We start from the raw sequence: 12,337 nt of genomic DNA, 5'->3' as shown, positions 1-12,337 counted from the left end.
CTCTCAAAAAAAAAAAAAAAAAAAAAAAAAAACCTTTGCATCTAAATCCTTATTTTGAATAGCTAGTGGACAATATTTATTCAAATATAATTTTTTTAAAGATCACAAATATAACTCACCCAATAAAGATATAGAAGAATTTGGCACCAAAAGTACAAGTGACAATTTTATGATAGGGTAAAGAGTACTCACTGTTAGAAAATGGTCACTAATAGTTCCTTAGTAAGTAAAACCTCTGAACAGACAGTTCAGAGAAATCTGCAAATGGCACTGAGAAATATAAGCAAAAATGCTCATTTTCACTCATAAGATAAAAATAAAAGCTACCACGAGATATCATGGTATCTCACTATCAGACTGGAAAAAACCCAAAAGCTGACAACAAATCTTGACTGAGGGTGTGGACAGACAGACACACATATACTGCTGCTGGAAGGCCAAATATGACAATTCCTAAGGAGGGGAATCTGTTAATATCTAATAAAATTATGTATGTATTTACCCTTGATCCAACAATCCCACTTCTAGGAATGTGTCCTAGAGACACAGCTCCTTAAACATGAAACAGTATACAGTTATTCACTGCAGGATCCCAACTGTCCACCCACAGAAGACTGGTTTGAACTGTATTACAGTCACTACTGAGTACTATGGAGCTGGAAAACGAATGACAACCTCTCTGAACTAAGAAAAAATATTTCCTATAAATCAATTCTTAAGTTTAAAAAGTACAGAAAAATGTATATAAAATACTTCCATGCAGCAGGATGGATAATAAGAGTAGACATAAAATGTTAACACATTTTTAGAAAAGAAACACAGGGAAAAAAAATCCAGAAACTGATGAAAATGGTTACCTACAGGAAGTAGCTATGAATAGGGTGTAAGGAGAAGATGAGATCAAGATTTGGAGTATATATTTTTTAAAATATAGTTTTAACGTTTGAACCATATAAATGTTTTACATTCAAAATAAAACAAATTAAAAATGTAGGCCAGGCATGGTGGCTCATGCCTAAAATCTCAGCACTTTGGGAGGCCAAGGCAGGAGGATCGATTGAGCCCAGGAGTTTTGAGAGGAGCCTGGGCAACACAGCGAAACCTCATCTTCACAAAAAAATTACCCGGGCATGGTGGTGCGCACCTGTAGTCCTGGCTACTCAGAAGGCTGATATGAGAGGATTTGCTTGATCCCAAGAAGTCAAGGCTGCAGTGAGTCATGATTGTGCCACTGCACTCTAGCCTGGGTGACAGAGTGAAACCCTGTCTCAAAAAATGTAGAGTAAATCCCAGTAACATAAATAGAAAAAAAAATTAATTGTATGCCAAATTGGTAACACAAATATTTCAAATAACTTTAAAGCTTCACACTGCGAAATATTTAAGCATAAAAAAGCAAATAAATCTCAAATTCTGCTCAATTTGTTTACTGTTAATAGTAATACTGATTGTCTAATTTTTTTTTACTTTTTATACAGTGTGCCCTCACTTAAAATCATCAACAGGTTTTTGGAAACTGACTTTAAGAGAAACAACGCACACCAGGTCCTCAATAAACATTTTGTTCCACATCCTTTCTTTTTTATTTTATTTTTTATTTATTTATTTTTATTATACTTTAAGTTCTAGGGTACATGTGCACAACGTGCAGGTTTGTTACATATGTATACATGTGCCATGTTAGTGTGCTGCACCCATTAACTCGTTTTTTTGTTTTTTTTTTTTTTGAGATGGAGTTTCGCTCTTGTAGCCCAGGCTGGAGTGCAATGGCATGATCTCGGCTCACCGCAACCTCCACCTCCCAGGTTCAAGCGATTCTCCTGCCTCAGCCTCCCGAGTAGCTGGGATTACAGGTTTGCACCACCATGCCCAGCTAATTTTTGTATTTTTAGTAGAGACGGGGTTTCACCATGTTGGCCAGGCTAGCCTCGAACTCCTGAGCCACCGCACCCAGCACATTAGGTATATCTCCTAATGCTATCCCTCCCCACTCCCCCACCCGACGACAAGCCCCAGTGTGTGATGTTCCCCACCCTGTGTCCAAGTGTTCTCATTTTTACAACATCCTTTCATTATAAAGTTGATGAGGAAAAAAACCGGTTTCATTATCCATCATTTCATGTTAAGTGAGAACTTACTGTATATTATAAAGGAAACAATACACTAATGTAATTGGAGCCAAAATTTTTCCTGTAAGTGATGAGAGATTAAACATAAACATATAAAAGAAGTGAAGACAAAAGCTCTATACTGCTAAATTTGGATTGGAAATACTACATAAACTCAGGATTTCTAATGTACTTCTTACTTTCATTTACTGAAGCCTGATATATATGAATTCATGATATAATGAACTCTTTATTTTATACACAGATGCATATATTTCCTAGCTCTGTCCACTGAAAAAGGCCCAGAAGGAGTAATACTCCAGCAGCAGGTAGGCTTTCCAAAGTCCAATATAACTGCTAGAAGAAACCAGGAGTTTTAAAGAAATGGGTGATTCCAAATCCTGAAACAATAGAGGTTAAAAAGTGAGACCATGGCAGGTGCTAGATGGTTATGTCAACAGGACAGGAGCTGGCTTGAACGGGCTCTCCCAGGCCAAATTTGAAAAATGTCAACATCAAAAAGAATAATGACTATTACTTATTCTAACAAATTGAATCAGAAAAAATTAATCCATGAGTCCATTGTGATTCCAAAGAGTGGGAGGGAGGGAAAAGAGAAAACAAGAAAAGGCCAGGCATGGTGGCTCATGTCTGTAATCCCAGCACTTTGGGAGGCTGAGGAAAGCAGATCACTTGAAGACAGGTGTTCGAGACCAGGCTGGCCAACACGATGAAAACCCATCACTTCTAAAAATACAAAAATTAGCTAGGTGTGGTGGTGGGCATCTGTAGTCCTAGCTATTCGGGAGGCTGAGGCAGGAGAATCACATGAACCTGGGAGGTAGAGGTTGCAGTGAGCTGAGATCACGCCACTGCACTCCACACTCCAGCCTAGGCAATAGAGTGAGACTCTGTTTCAAAAAAAATAAAAAAATAAAAGAGACAGAGAAAGGAAGAACAATCCTTTTTAATCAGGAATACCAACTAAAATAATGTAAATAGAATGAAAGAATTAGAAAAATCATGATTTTGTAATCATGGTAATCACAGTGAAGGTCATCAACATATTCTAAAGGATGCAGGAGTACTGGGGAACGGGATAATTATAAAGTGCCCAAGTAACACATCATAGATAACTAAGCAACACAGGTTGAAAAAATATTACTTTGAAAATGGAGCAATCTGGCACTTCCCAGCTACCCAGGTAGGACAATACTGACACTGGACCTCCTGCCTCCCTAGGCGACACAATATAAAGGACAACACCAGTGAATGTTTAAACTCAGTCTCCTCAACTCAAACATTTCCAGTTTACGGGAAATAAAGGGATGGAGAAATGACTTAAAGCCATGGGGAAGCAATCAGACAAATAAAGTAAGACATTTATGAGAAATCCAGCCTGGATACTTCAAAAAGTTATTGTCATTAAAACAATGAGAGTACTTGTTCTAGATTAAGAGACTAAACAGGTTTAATCAAATGCATTATACGATGACTGTATCCTCGTTTGAAAAAAAAGCATCTATGAAAGATGGGAAAATCAGAGTAATTTGAATAAAAACTAGATATAATATTTAGGATGTGTTGATATTCTCAGGCATAATAAAGGTATTAGTCATATCTAAAAATGCCTCTTTTTAGAAGATGCATGTTTAAACATTTAAGGATGAAGTGTCATAATATGGTAGCTTTCAAACAATTCAGAAAATAAAAGGAGAGGAAGAGAGCCAGAGTGAGGAATGACAGCCAGCAAGACAGCAGGACAGGAATGACAGTGACACCAAGGGGTGAGAGACCAAGATCAACCAAGTGGGGTTAAAAAAGGACCAAGACGGATAGACGGAGATAGAGGTGCAAAGACTGACAAACCAACAGGTATAGACAGATGATCTGAGGTGGAGAGACAAAGGCGGAAAGATCAAGATAGAGAAATAAAGCAAATGTGGCAAAATGTCAAAAATCAAAGAATCTACATGCAGAGTATATGGTTGCTTATGGTACCCATTCATTTAACTTTTCTGAAAGCTTGAAATTTTTAGAATGGGGCGGGGGGTGCTGACATGAAGCTCAAGAAAAAATGAACACACTTGAACTTGACTCCCTATGAGACTGTAAGTAAGTGAGGATTCTGTCTTACTCATTTCTGATATCCTGGTACCAAGCACAACATTTAACATGTAGGGTGACCAGCAAATACTTATAGGAAGAATAGAGAACCACTTTTATTTAAAGTACAACTAATACATATTGAGCCCTGAACACGTGCTGGGCAGTACAAACAGCTTTTCATCCCTGATCTCATCAGATCCTTGCATCAACCCCGCTGTGGCTGTTACTCTTATCGCACATTAGTAACAGGGGAATGTGGATACTGGAGGTTAAGCAATTGCCCCAGGCCACAAAGCTACCCAGTGGCCAGGCAGGCTTTCCAGTCATTTGTCTCCAAAGCCTCCGTCTGACCTCAGTGCTATCATGCAGTGAGTTCTCAGAATTTAAAACGTACATAACATTTATCTTGGACTTGTATCAAATGCCAGGTCCAGGGCCTTAACAACAGCTCTGGTATAGACTAAGAAATGTCCACCTTAAGGGGCACCCCAAGATAACTATGATGCCAATGGGACACACACCACATTTCAAGAAATGCTGCTCAAGGACAACACGGAATGACAGAGGGCAGGTTCCGGAAGGGCCACTGGGGTGCGCTTTGGTCGAGCAGCCAGTAAATTGTGACTAGTTGTGAATAGAACAGGTTTATTTTTAATAAAATATAATCTTCACCACAAAATGCAAATCACTAAAGACGGATGAGGTCGTTTTACTTCTGTGCCATCATAATGGACAAAAGTAATGAAATAAAATGGTGTCTGAACACCTCAACCCTGAGCGCAAGTGTTTGTGAATATTCTGATTGCTGATCACTTACAAGTTGATATCAAAAACAATATTTGATACTTTCTAAAAGAAATACATTTTGGTAAATGTTTTTCTGCAAAAAGCGAGGCTCCCTTCATTTCAGGGTACCTCTGAGGTTAAAATGGTTATCAGAGATATGTATATTTTCTAACTTCTGAATTAATCCTCCAGAAAAGAATAAACTTGGGCCTTGTAAAGAAAGCTACATAGACAAGAGCTTCATAAGTTAAACACATGAACAGAAGTTGAATCCAAAGACTTTATAATTGTTAGTTTTAAAAGTCGGCCGGGCGCAGTGGCTCACGCCTATAATCCCAGCACTTTGGGAGGCCGAGGCGGGCCGATCACGAGGTCAGGAGATCAAGACCATCCTGGCTAACACAGTGAAACCCCGTCTCTACTAAAAATATAAAAAAATTACCCGGGCATGGTGGCCAGCGCCTGTAGTCCCAGCTACTCGGGAGGCCGAGGCAGGTGAATGGTGTGAACCTAGGAGGCGGAGCTTACAGTGAGCCAAGACCGACCTCCAGCCTGGGCGAAAAGAGCGAGACTCTGCCTCAAAAACAAAAAAAAAAACAAAAAAACAAAAAAACAAAAAAAAAAAAAACCAAAGTCATGTTACTGGCTTATGCATTATGCGCATTCAGTCCTTGTAGTAAAAGCAATGCTAAATTAATGCTTAACCTCTAACATACTATAAAATTCAAAATAAATGCTAAAGTCAATACCATCCATTTTTCCACCAAATACACACCTTTTCTTCAAAGGTTCTATTAGACTCTGACAGAACTTCTTGTTGAGAAATACCCTATTTACTGAATGCTAACTCACATCTCACTTTGTCCCAACACACTGAGACTTTAATAAAAGTGTCCTTTATTCCTTTATACATAATTATAATATTAACCTACTTTGCAAACATTTTAGAATAATTATTCTATTGTAATCAAACCCCTTTTTATCACATGCTGATCCATCCAGAGTCTATTATGCCATTACCCTCAGGACGAACTGCAAAAAGTTCCAAGATTTCTCTCTAGGAAAACAAACAGCCAATAGCCAAAGACCAAACTAACTAGAATACAGGGCCCTCTGCATGAATATTTTTAGACCAGAGCAATAAATACTGTGAATCTATTAATATGTTAAAGCCAACCAGTCATTCACTATGTGCAAATGGCTGTTTAATTATTAAGCAAGCAATTTCCCTTAAATAGGTTTGTTATAATCTTTAGACTATAAAGACTAAGAATACTGCTTGTTTATTGGCCATGTTACTTTCAAAAAGTAACATCTCAATGAGATTAAAATATACACAAATATCTGTTCACATTCCTTCCTCTGTATTCTCAACTCTCCATGCTACTAAGTATAAACCTCTGGCTGTAACCCTCCTAGTTTTCTGTTTACAAAAGACAAGATCCATAACATCACCCAACAACCAGGGTCCAAGTAAACTTCTTACCATAATAACTATCTTAAACGTCAAATTCTTTTACTTCTAGATGGGCCAGCTTTCTTATTCGTATTAGCTAATAAGCAGCATATTTTCTGTTTATGTTTATCTGAGAAAGACATCTACATCTACGCAGGACAGAAATTTGTAATGTACCCCTCACACTGCAACTGGAGTTTGCCAGTACAAATCACTAGAACTGACAGTAGCGTGAAGGACTGAGTAGAGACTTCAAGGAAGATGAAACACAAATGAGTCACTCTGATACAAAAACTCCAACACAACTTCTCTGGGGTTATTCTGGAAGTCAGACTGGCGCCTATCTAGGTGCAGGAGACACTATCAGATGTCTGCTGTGCCTGCCCAGAAAGGAGGGTCTTGACTCTTCTATTTTGTTCTTGCTCGCTAGTCACAGAAGAGGACACCTGAGTGAATTCAGCCAGTAAGATGCTCTCCTCGGGAATTCCGAACTGACTAAAACAGTTAGTCCCTGGAGAGAGTGAAATTATTCAGGCATTGTGCCACAGCCACCCTTCCCATGTGCACTTAGTGGCACACAAAGCCACTCTCGGATAGAGAGCGAAGCGGGTGCACAGAGAATTCCCTGGGTTCCCAGGAGTCTTCCACTTCTGTTCCCTGTTATTTATGAGGCCTGGCTCCATTGTCTAGCTTCTAAATGAGAGGTACCTATCTCCCTACAACAAATTCATTCATTCATTCATTCATTCATTCTTCAATCAAAAGTCTGTTTCTTGAAGCCAAAGAGTCCAAATTAATGTAACAGTTAAACAGGATACTGACCATTCTGATTTTGGATTTCATAAAAACTGCTGAGAAACAAAATATTACTTTGTATTGAAAATTAACCAGTAGTTATTCACTGACCATATGAAAGGAACCTTACTATGATGACAGAAGCAATATACCAAACACAGAGTTTACAGTTTAGGCAGAGACATTAGGAAGAAGGTCAATTAAGAAAGGGAAAATGGAGACCGGGTGCAGTGGCTCACACCTGTAATCCCAGCACTTTGGAAGGCTGAGGCGGGCGGATTACGAGGTCAGGAGATCGAGACCATCCTGGCTAACAAGGTGAAGCCCCTGTTCTCCACTAAAAATACAAAAAATTAGTTGGGTGTGGTGGCACGTGCCTGTAATCCCAGCTATTCAGGAGGCTGAGGCAGGAGAATTGCTTGAACCCGGGAGAGAGAGACAGGAGAATCGCTTGAACCCGGGAGGCGGAAGTTGCAGTGAGCCGAGATCATGCCACTGCACTCCAGCCTGGGTGACAGAGCAAGACTCCGTCTAAAAATAAATAAATAAATAAACCAAATAAAATTTTTTAAAAAGTAGAAAATGGAAAATAATAATAAATACATAGTATTTATTGAGTAGTTACTACGTGCCAGGCATTGTTCTAAGTTCTTCAGATGGATTAACTCAATTAATTCCCCCAAATAAGCACCTAATCTATAAAGTACGAACTAGTATTATCCTATTTTTCCGATGAAAACCCCAAGTCACAGAGAAATTAACCTGCCCAAAGTTACTAAGCATCTGATTGAGAGCCCACAATTTTAACCACTGTATCTGCCACCTCTCTAAGAAGGAAAGGCAGAGGGAGAAGAAAGCCCAAAGACACCAAGCCTTCTTCATCCTAGATATCTGAAATTTAGTAGCAATATCAATAATCTAGCAAACCAATGTCTGACTTGTATCAAAAAAATAAAACCCTTGAGCCAAGAAACAGAGTAGCTCTAAAGGATAATAGCTACTCTCAAACATATTTGCTTAGTATCCATTTATAAAATAAAGTTACGAAATAAACTAGAACAGTCTTGTTTCGCTTTTATTTTTATTTTTAGACAAGTAAGAAAACTGGATAAACTCTACAAACTACTATAAATTATAGCTGGCAGACGAGAAAGAGCAAGAAGAAGAACTAAGAAGCATAACTAAGAACTTCAGTAGTACAATTTTATGTAGATTTCATTCCACTAGCTTCGCATAACCTAACAGTGTAAAAAGCTTCTCTGTATTGCAGCACAGAATAAAAACTGAAGCTCAAAATGCTATACTCCTTCTAAAGGCAGGTAAGGGTTTAACTCAAAACTGAATAAGAAAGAACACCAGTCTTTATTAAAGGTATTACTGATACATACTCTAAAAGTATTAAGTACTATAGAATTGAAAACTTTTCCTCCTTGGTTTTAACAATTTTAACTATTCAGCAATATCATGTCGGTGTTTGGGTTTTTTGTTTTTTTTTTTTTAACATCTCTCATGCCTCTATTTGTAAAACATCTGGTTCCTCTATTTTTTACTTAGTTATGCTTCATCTCTTTAATATAGTTATGATTTTTTATCTTTTTACACAAAGTATATGTACAATATATAAATAATAAATTTTTATTTTTCAACTTCTCTTGGAAGCACAATTTTTCTCCCTAAATTGTTGCTGTTTAATTGCCATTCATAGCTAGAATGTTCACGCTTGAAAACTTGCCACAATCCCAACTTTAAACTTTCAACAATTAACAGACACAAAATTGAATATTCAAGCAATGTTTTTACTACTTCTAGGCTGTTTCCTTGCTATCTTTTACCGTATCTTAGCTTTAGCTGGCCTGTACTATCAGAGTTGTCCTCTTTCATACAATGCTTCCTTCCACCAACGGAAAAAAGAAAGAGGAGTAAACTAATCAGTTTTCAGTTAATTTGTGTCTTGATGCTGGAATAGAAAATAAGATTCAGGCCAGGCACGGTGGCTCATGCCTGAAATCCCTTTGGGAGGCCGAGACAGGCAGATCACGACGTCAGGAGATCGAGACCATCCTGGCTCACACAGTGAAACCCCATCTCTACTAAAAATACAAAAAATAAATAAATAAATAAAAATTAGCCAGGCGCAGTGGCGGGCACCTGTAGTCCCAGCTATTCCAGAGGCTAAGGCAGGAGAATGGCATGAACCCACGAGGCAGAGCTTGCAGTGAGCCGAGATCGCACCACTGCACTCCAGCCTGGGTGACAGAGCAAGACTCCATCTCAAAAAAGAAAAAGAAAAGATTCAAAAGCAAGCATTGTTCTCACTTAGGATCCCATTAGATATTAATATTTTCAATTCATATCACCATATCTTATCAGAATTTTTTTCCTTAGATGAAAGATCCTGGTTGGTCTGGTTTTGGTATCAACCAAAACAAGTTATTCAGGTCCACAGTTCATTTAAATGAACACCTGGAATATTAACTTTTATAGACACAAAACAGAGAACCTAAAGTGCTTTATAATTTCTTGAATCTATTCACAACCACTAATGATTAGGTAGACAGTAAAGTCATTCTTAATTTGAAAACCTTTTTAAAAAGCACTTACACATCATAGCATATCATGGTAAAAATGATAAAATGGTAATTGATACATATTAAAATAAGTAATTGAGCATTATATCTGACCTAGAAATTTAAAAACTATTTCCTTGACAAAAAAGAAAGTGGTGGAATTTAAATAGTAACAAGAAACTTTTACACTTACCAGCTTCTCAATTTCTGATTCAAGATTCTGTATACAGTCAAGTTTTCTCTTGCGACAGCGCTGTGCAGCAATTCTGTTTTTACTTCTTCTTCGAATATCATGGATACAATCCAGCTGTTCTGGAGTAAGCTTGTGCATTTTCAACAAGGACTGAAAATCATTTCGAGACAGTGAAATTATCCGTTGTGCATTGAATGGCAGTTTTACCTAGAATATGAAATTAATATTACTAATTATTGCTGTATTTTATAATTATAGTCAAACCTAGGAAGATGAAGGTATACATCTAAGTTTTTCAGAGAACTTATTTTACATTAAAGAAAACATAGGCCTCTAGTCCCAATTTCTATACAATCCATTATAATAAAAACTGATAATCTAATTTATATTTATGGTCTATTTCAAAAGACAAATACCATAAGCAGATTTTTTTCAGCAAATCAAACATATTAACACAAATACTGACATATGTAAAATGTACAGACAGAATTTATTTTACTATTGCATGTTAATACACAGACGTTTTTACTCAACCCAAAAATAAAATCTATTTTATTTTTTGAATGAAATGACTATACAGCATTGGTTTGATATTAGTATGATTATGCTAGTAATTTCTACAGCATTTCAGAAAATTTATTTTTCTATCAAGAAAATGTTAGTCTCACATAAATCACTCTAAAAGATACACATTTCACTTGCCAATATAAAAAAAGTTAGAAAAGTCTTATGAATATGTTAAAGTCATTTTGACATACTTAAATTTGGAAAAAGAAAAAGAAACTTTTTTAAAACAAAATTGTGTGGGTTTAATTATCAAAAATGTAAATGAAACACAGGTCAGTCTGGCAACCTACTTAACTTACCTTTTAAACTTACAGATATTAGTTACATAAAATGTTTTAAATTAAAAAAAAATTTTTTTAATATTCTTTTTGTAGTAATTCCAAGTGCTACATTTATAATGTCATAAAAATCTATATATAACCCATGCATACATACTACTTCTTAATCACCAATCCATCTCCTTCCAAAGCCAAGATTATTTTTAAAAAAGAAAGCCTCTTTCAAAGCCATGCCTGTAATCCCAACAGCTATGAAACCAAAGAAAATGCCAAAGAATGGGATGCAGAGAAATTGGAATCCTTGTACACCTGTGGGAAAACAGTGCAACTGCCATGGAAAACGGTATGGAGGTTCTTCAAACCATTAAAAATCATAGCACTGTATGTCCCAGCAATCTCACTCCTGGGTATTTATCCAAAAGAACTGCAATCAGCATCTCAAAAGGATATCTGCACTGATCTACACATATTTTTTTGGAGACAGGGTCTCTGTCATGCAGGAGTACGGTGGCACAATCATGGCTTACTGCAGCCTCAACCTCCTAGGCTCAAGCGATCCTCTCACCTCAGCTTCCTAAGTAGCTGGGACTACTGGCACATGCCACCATGCCTGGCTAATTTTTGTATTTTTTGTAGAGACGAGGTTTTACCATGTTGCCCAAGCTGATCTCAAACTCCTGGGCTCAGACAATCTACCCACCTCAGCCTCCCAGGGTGTTGGGATTACAGGCATGAGCCACTGTGCCCAGTCTGTACTCCCCGCCATATTCGTTACCGCATTATTCACAATAGCCACGATATGGAAACAACCTAAATGTCCATGGATGGATGAATGGATAAAGAAAACGTGGTGTATATACACAAAGGAATACCATTCAGCCTGATAAAAAGAAGGAAATCCTGCCATTTGCCTACAATATGGAGAACTTGGGAGGCATCATGCTAAGTGAAATAAGCCAGACACAGAGGAGAGTAAATCCAACATGATTTCACTTATACGAAGTAGACAGAACAGTCAAACTCACAGAAACAGAGAGTAGAATGGTGGTTGCCAGGGGCTAGGGAGAGGGAAAAAATGGAGAATTGCAATTGGATGGGTTAAGTTTCAGTCATAAAAGAATAAGTTATAGAGATCTGCTGTACAATATTGTGCTTATACTTAACAATACTGTATCGTACACTTAAAATTTTGTTATAAGGGTAGATCCCATGTTAAGTATTCTTACAATAAACAAATAAAGCCCAAGAAAGGGGAAAAAATGCAATGGATAAAATAGAAAAATAATTTTTAAAAAGAATGTAAATTGTGATTATAAAGAGAAAAGCCAACTATTGAAAGGCAAACAAAATCATAAAATATAAAAACAAAAAAAAGAAAAAATATTTTAATTAATATATTTTTGGAAGGAACTAACAGGCCCTTATCATTATTGGACTTATAAGTAATATTTTACAGAAAGGATCTATCAAATACAAAC

The 12,337-nt window shown here is 37.1% G+C and overlaps 1 protein-coding gene across 13 annotated transcripts in view; it reads right to left on the bottom strand.

Moving 5' to 3' along the window:
* Positions 1-12,337, bottom strand: part of BACH1 (BTB domain and CNC homolog 1) — a 283,858-nt gene that overhangs the window by 137,020 nt on the left and 134,501 nt on the right. For all 13 annotated transcript variants that reach the window (XR_008674794.2, XR_008674793.2, XR_010132396.1 and 10 more), the window contains one exon: positions 10,015-10,221. Coding sequence is in view for 9 of the 13 variants with exons in the window: in XM_055373874.2 (XP_055229849.1) it covers positions 10,015-10,221 (207 nt within the window). In the remaining 4 variants the exon portion in view is untranslated. The remainder of the gene's footprint in view (positions 1-10,014; positions 10,222-12,337) is intronic.

Source organism: Gorilla gorilla, chromosome 22 (genome assembly GCF_029281585.2).
Source record: "Gorilla gorilla gorilla isolate KB3781 chromosome 22, NHGRI_mGorGor1-v2.1_pri, whole genome shotgun sequence".
In the NCBI taxonomy this organism is placed as follows: domain Eukaryota; kingdom Metazoa; phylum Chordata; class Mammalia; order Primates; family Hominidae; genus Gorilla; species Gorilla gorilla.
The sequence above is the reverse complement of the archived record's forward strand: the minus strand, read 5'-3'. Positions and strand labels throughout refer to the sequence as shown.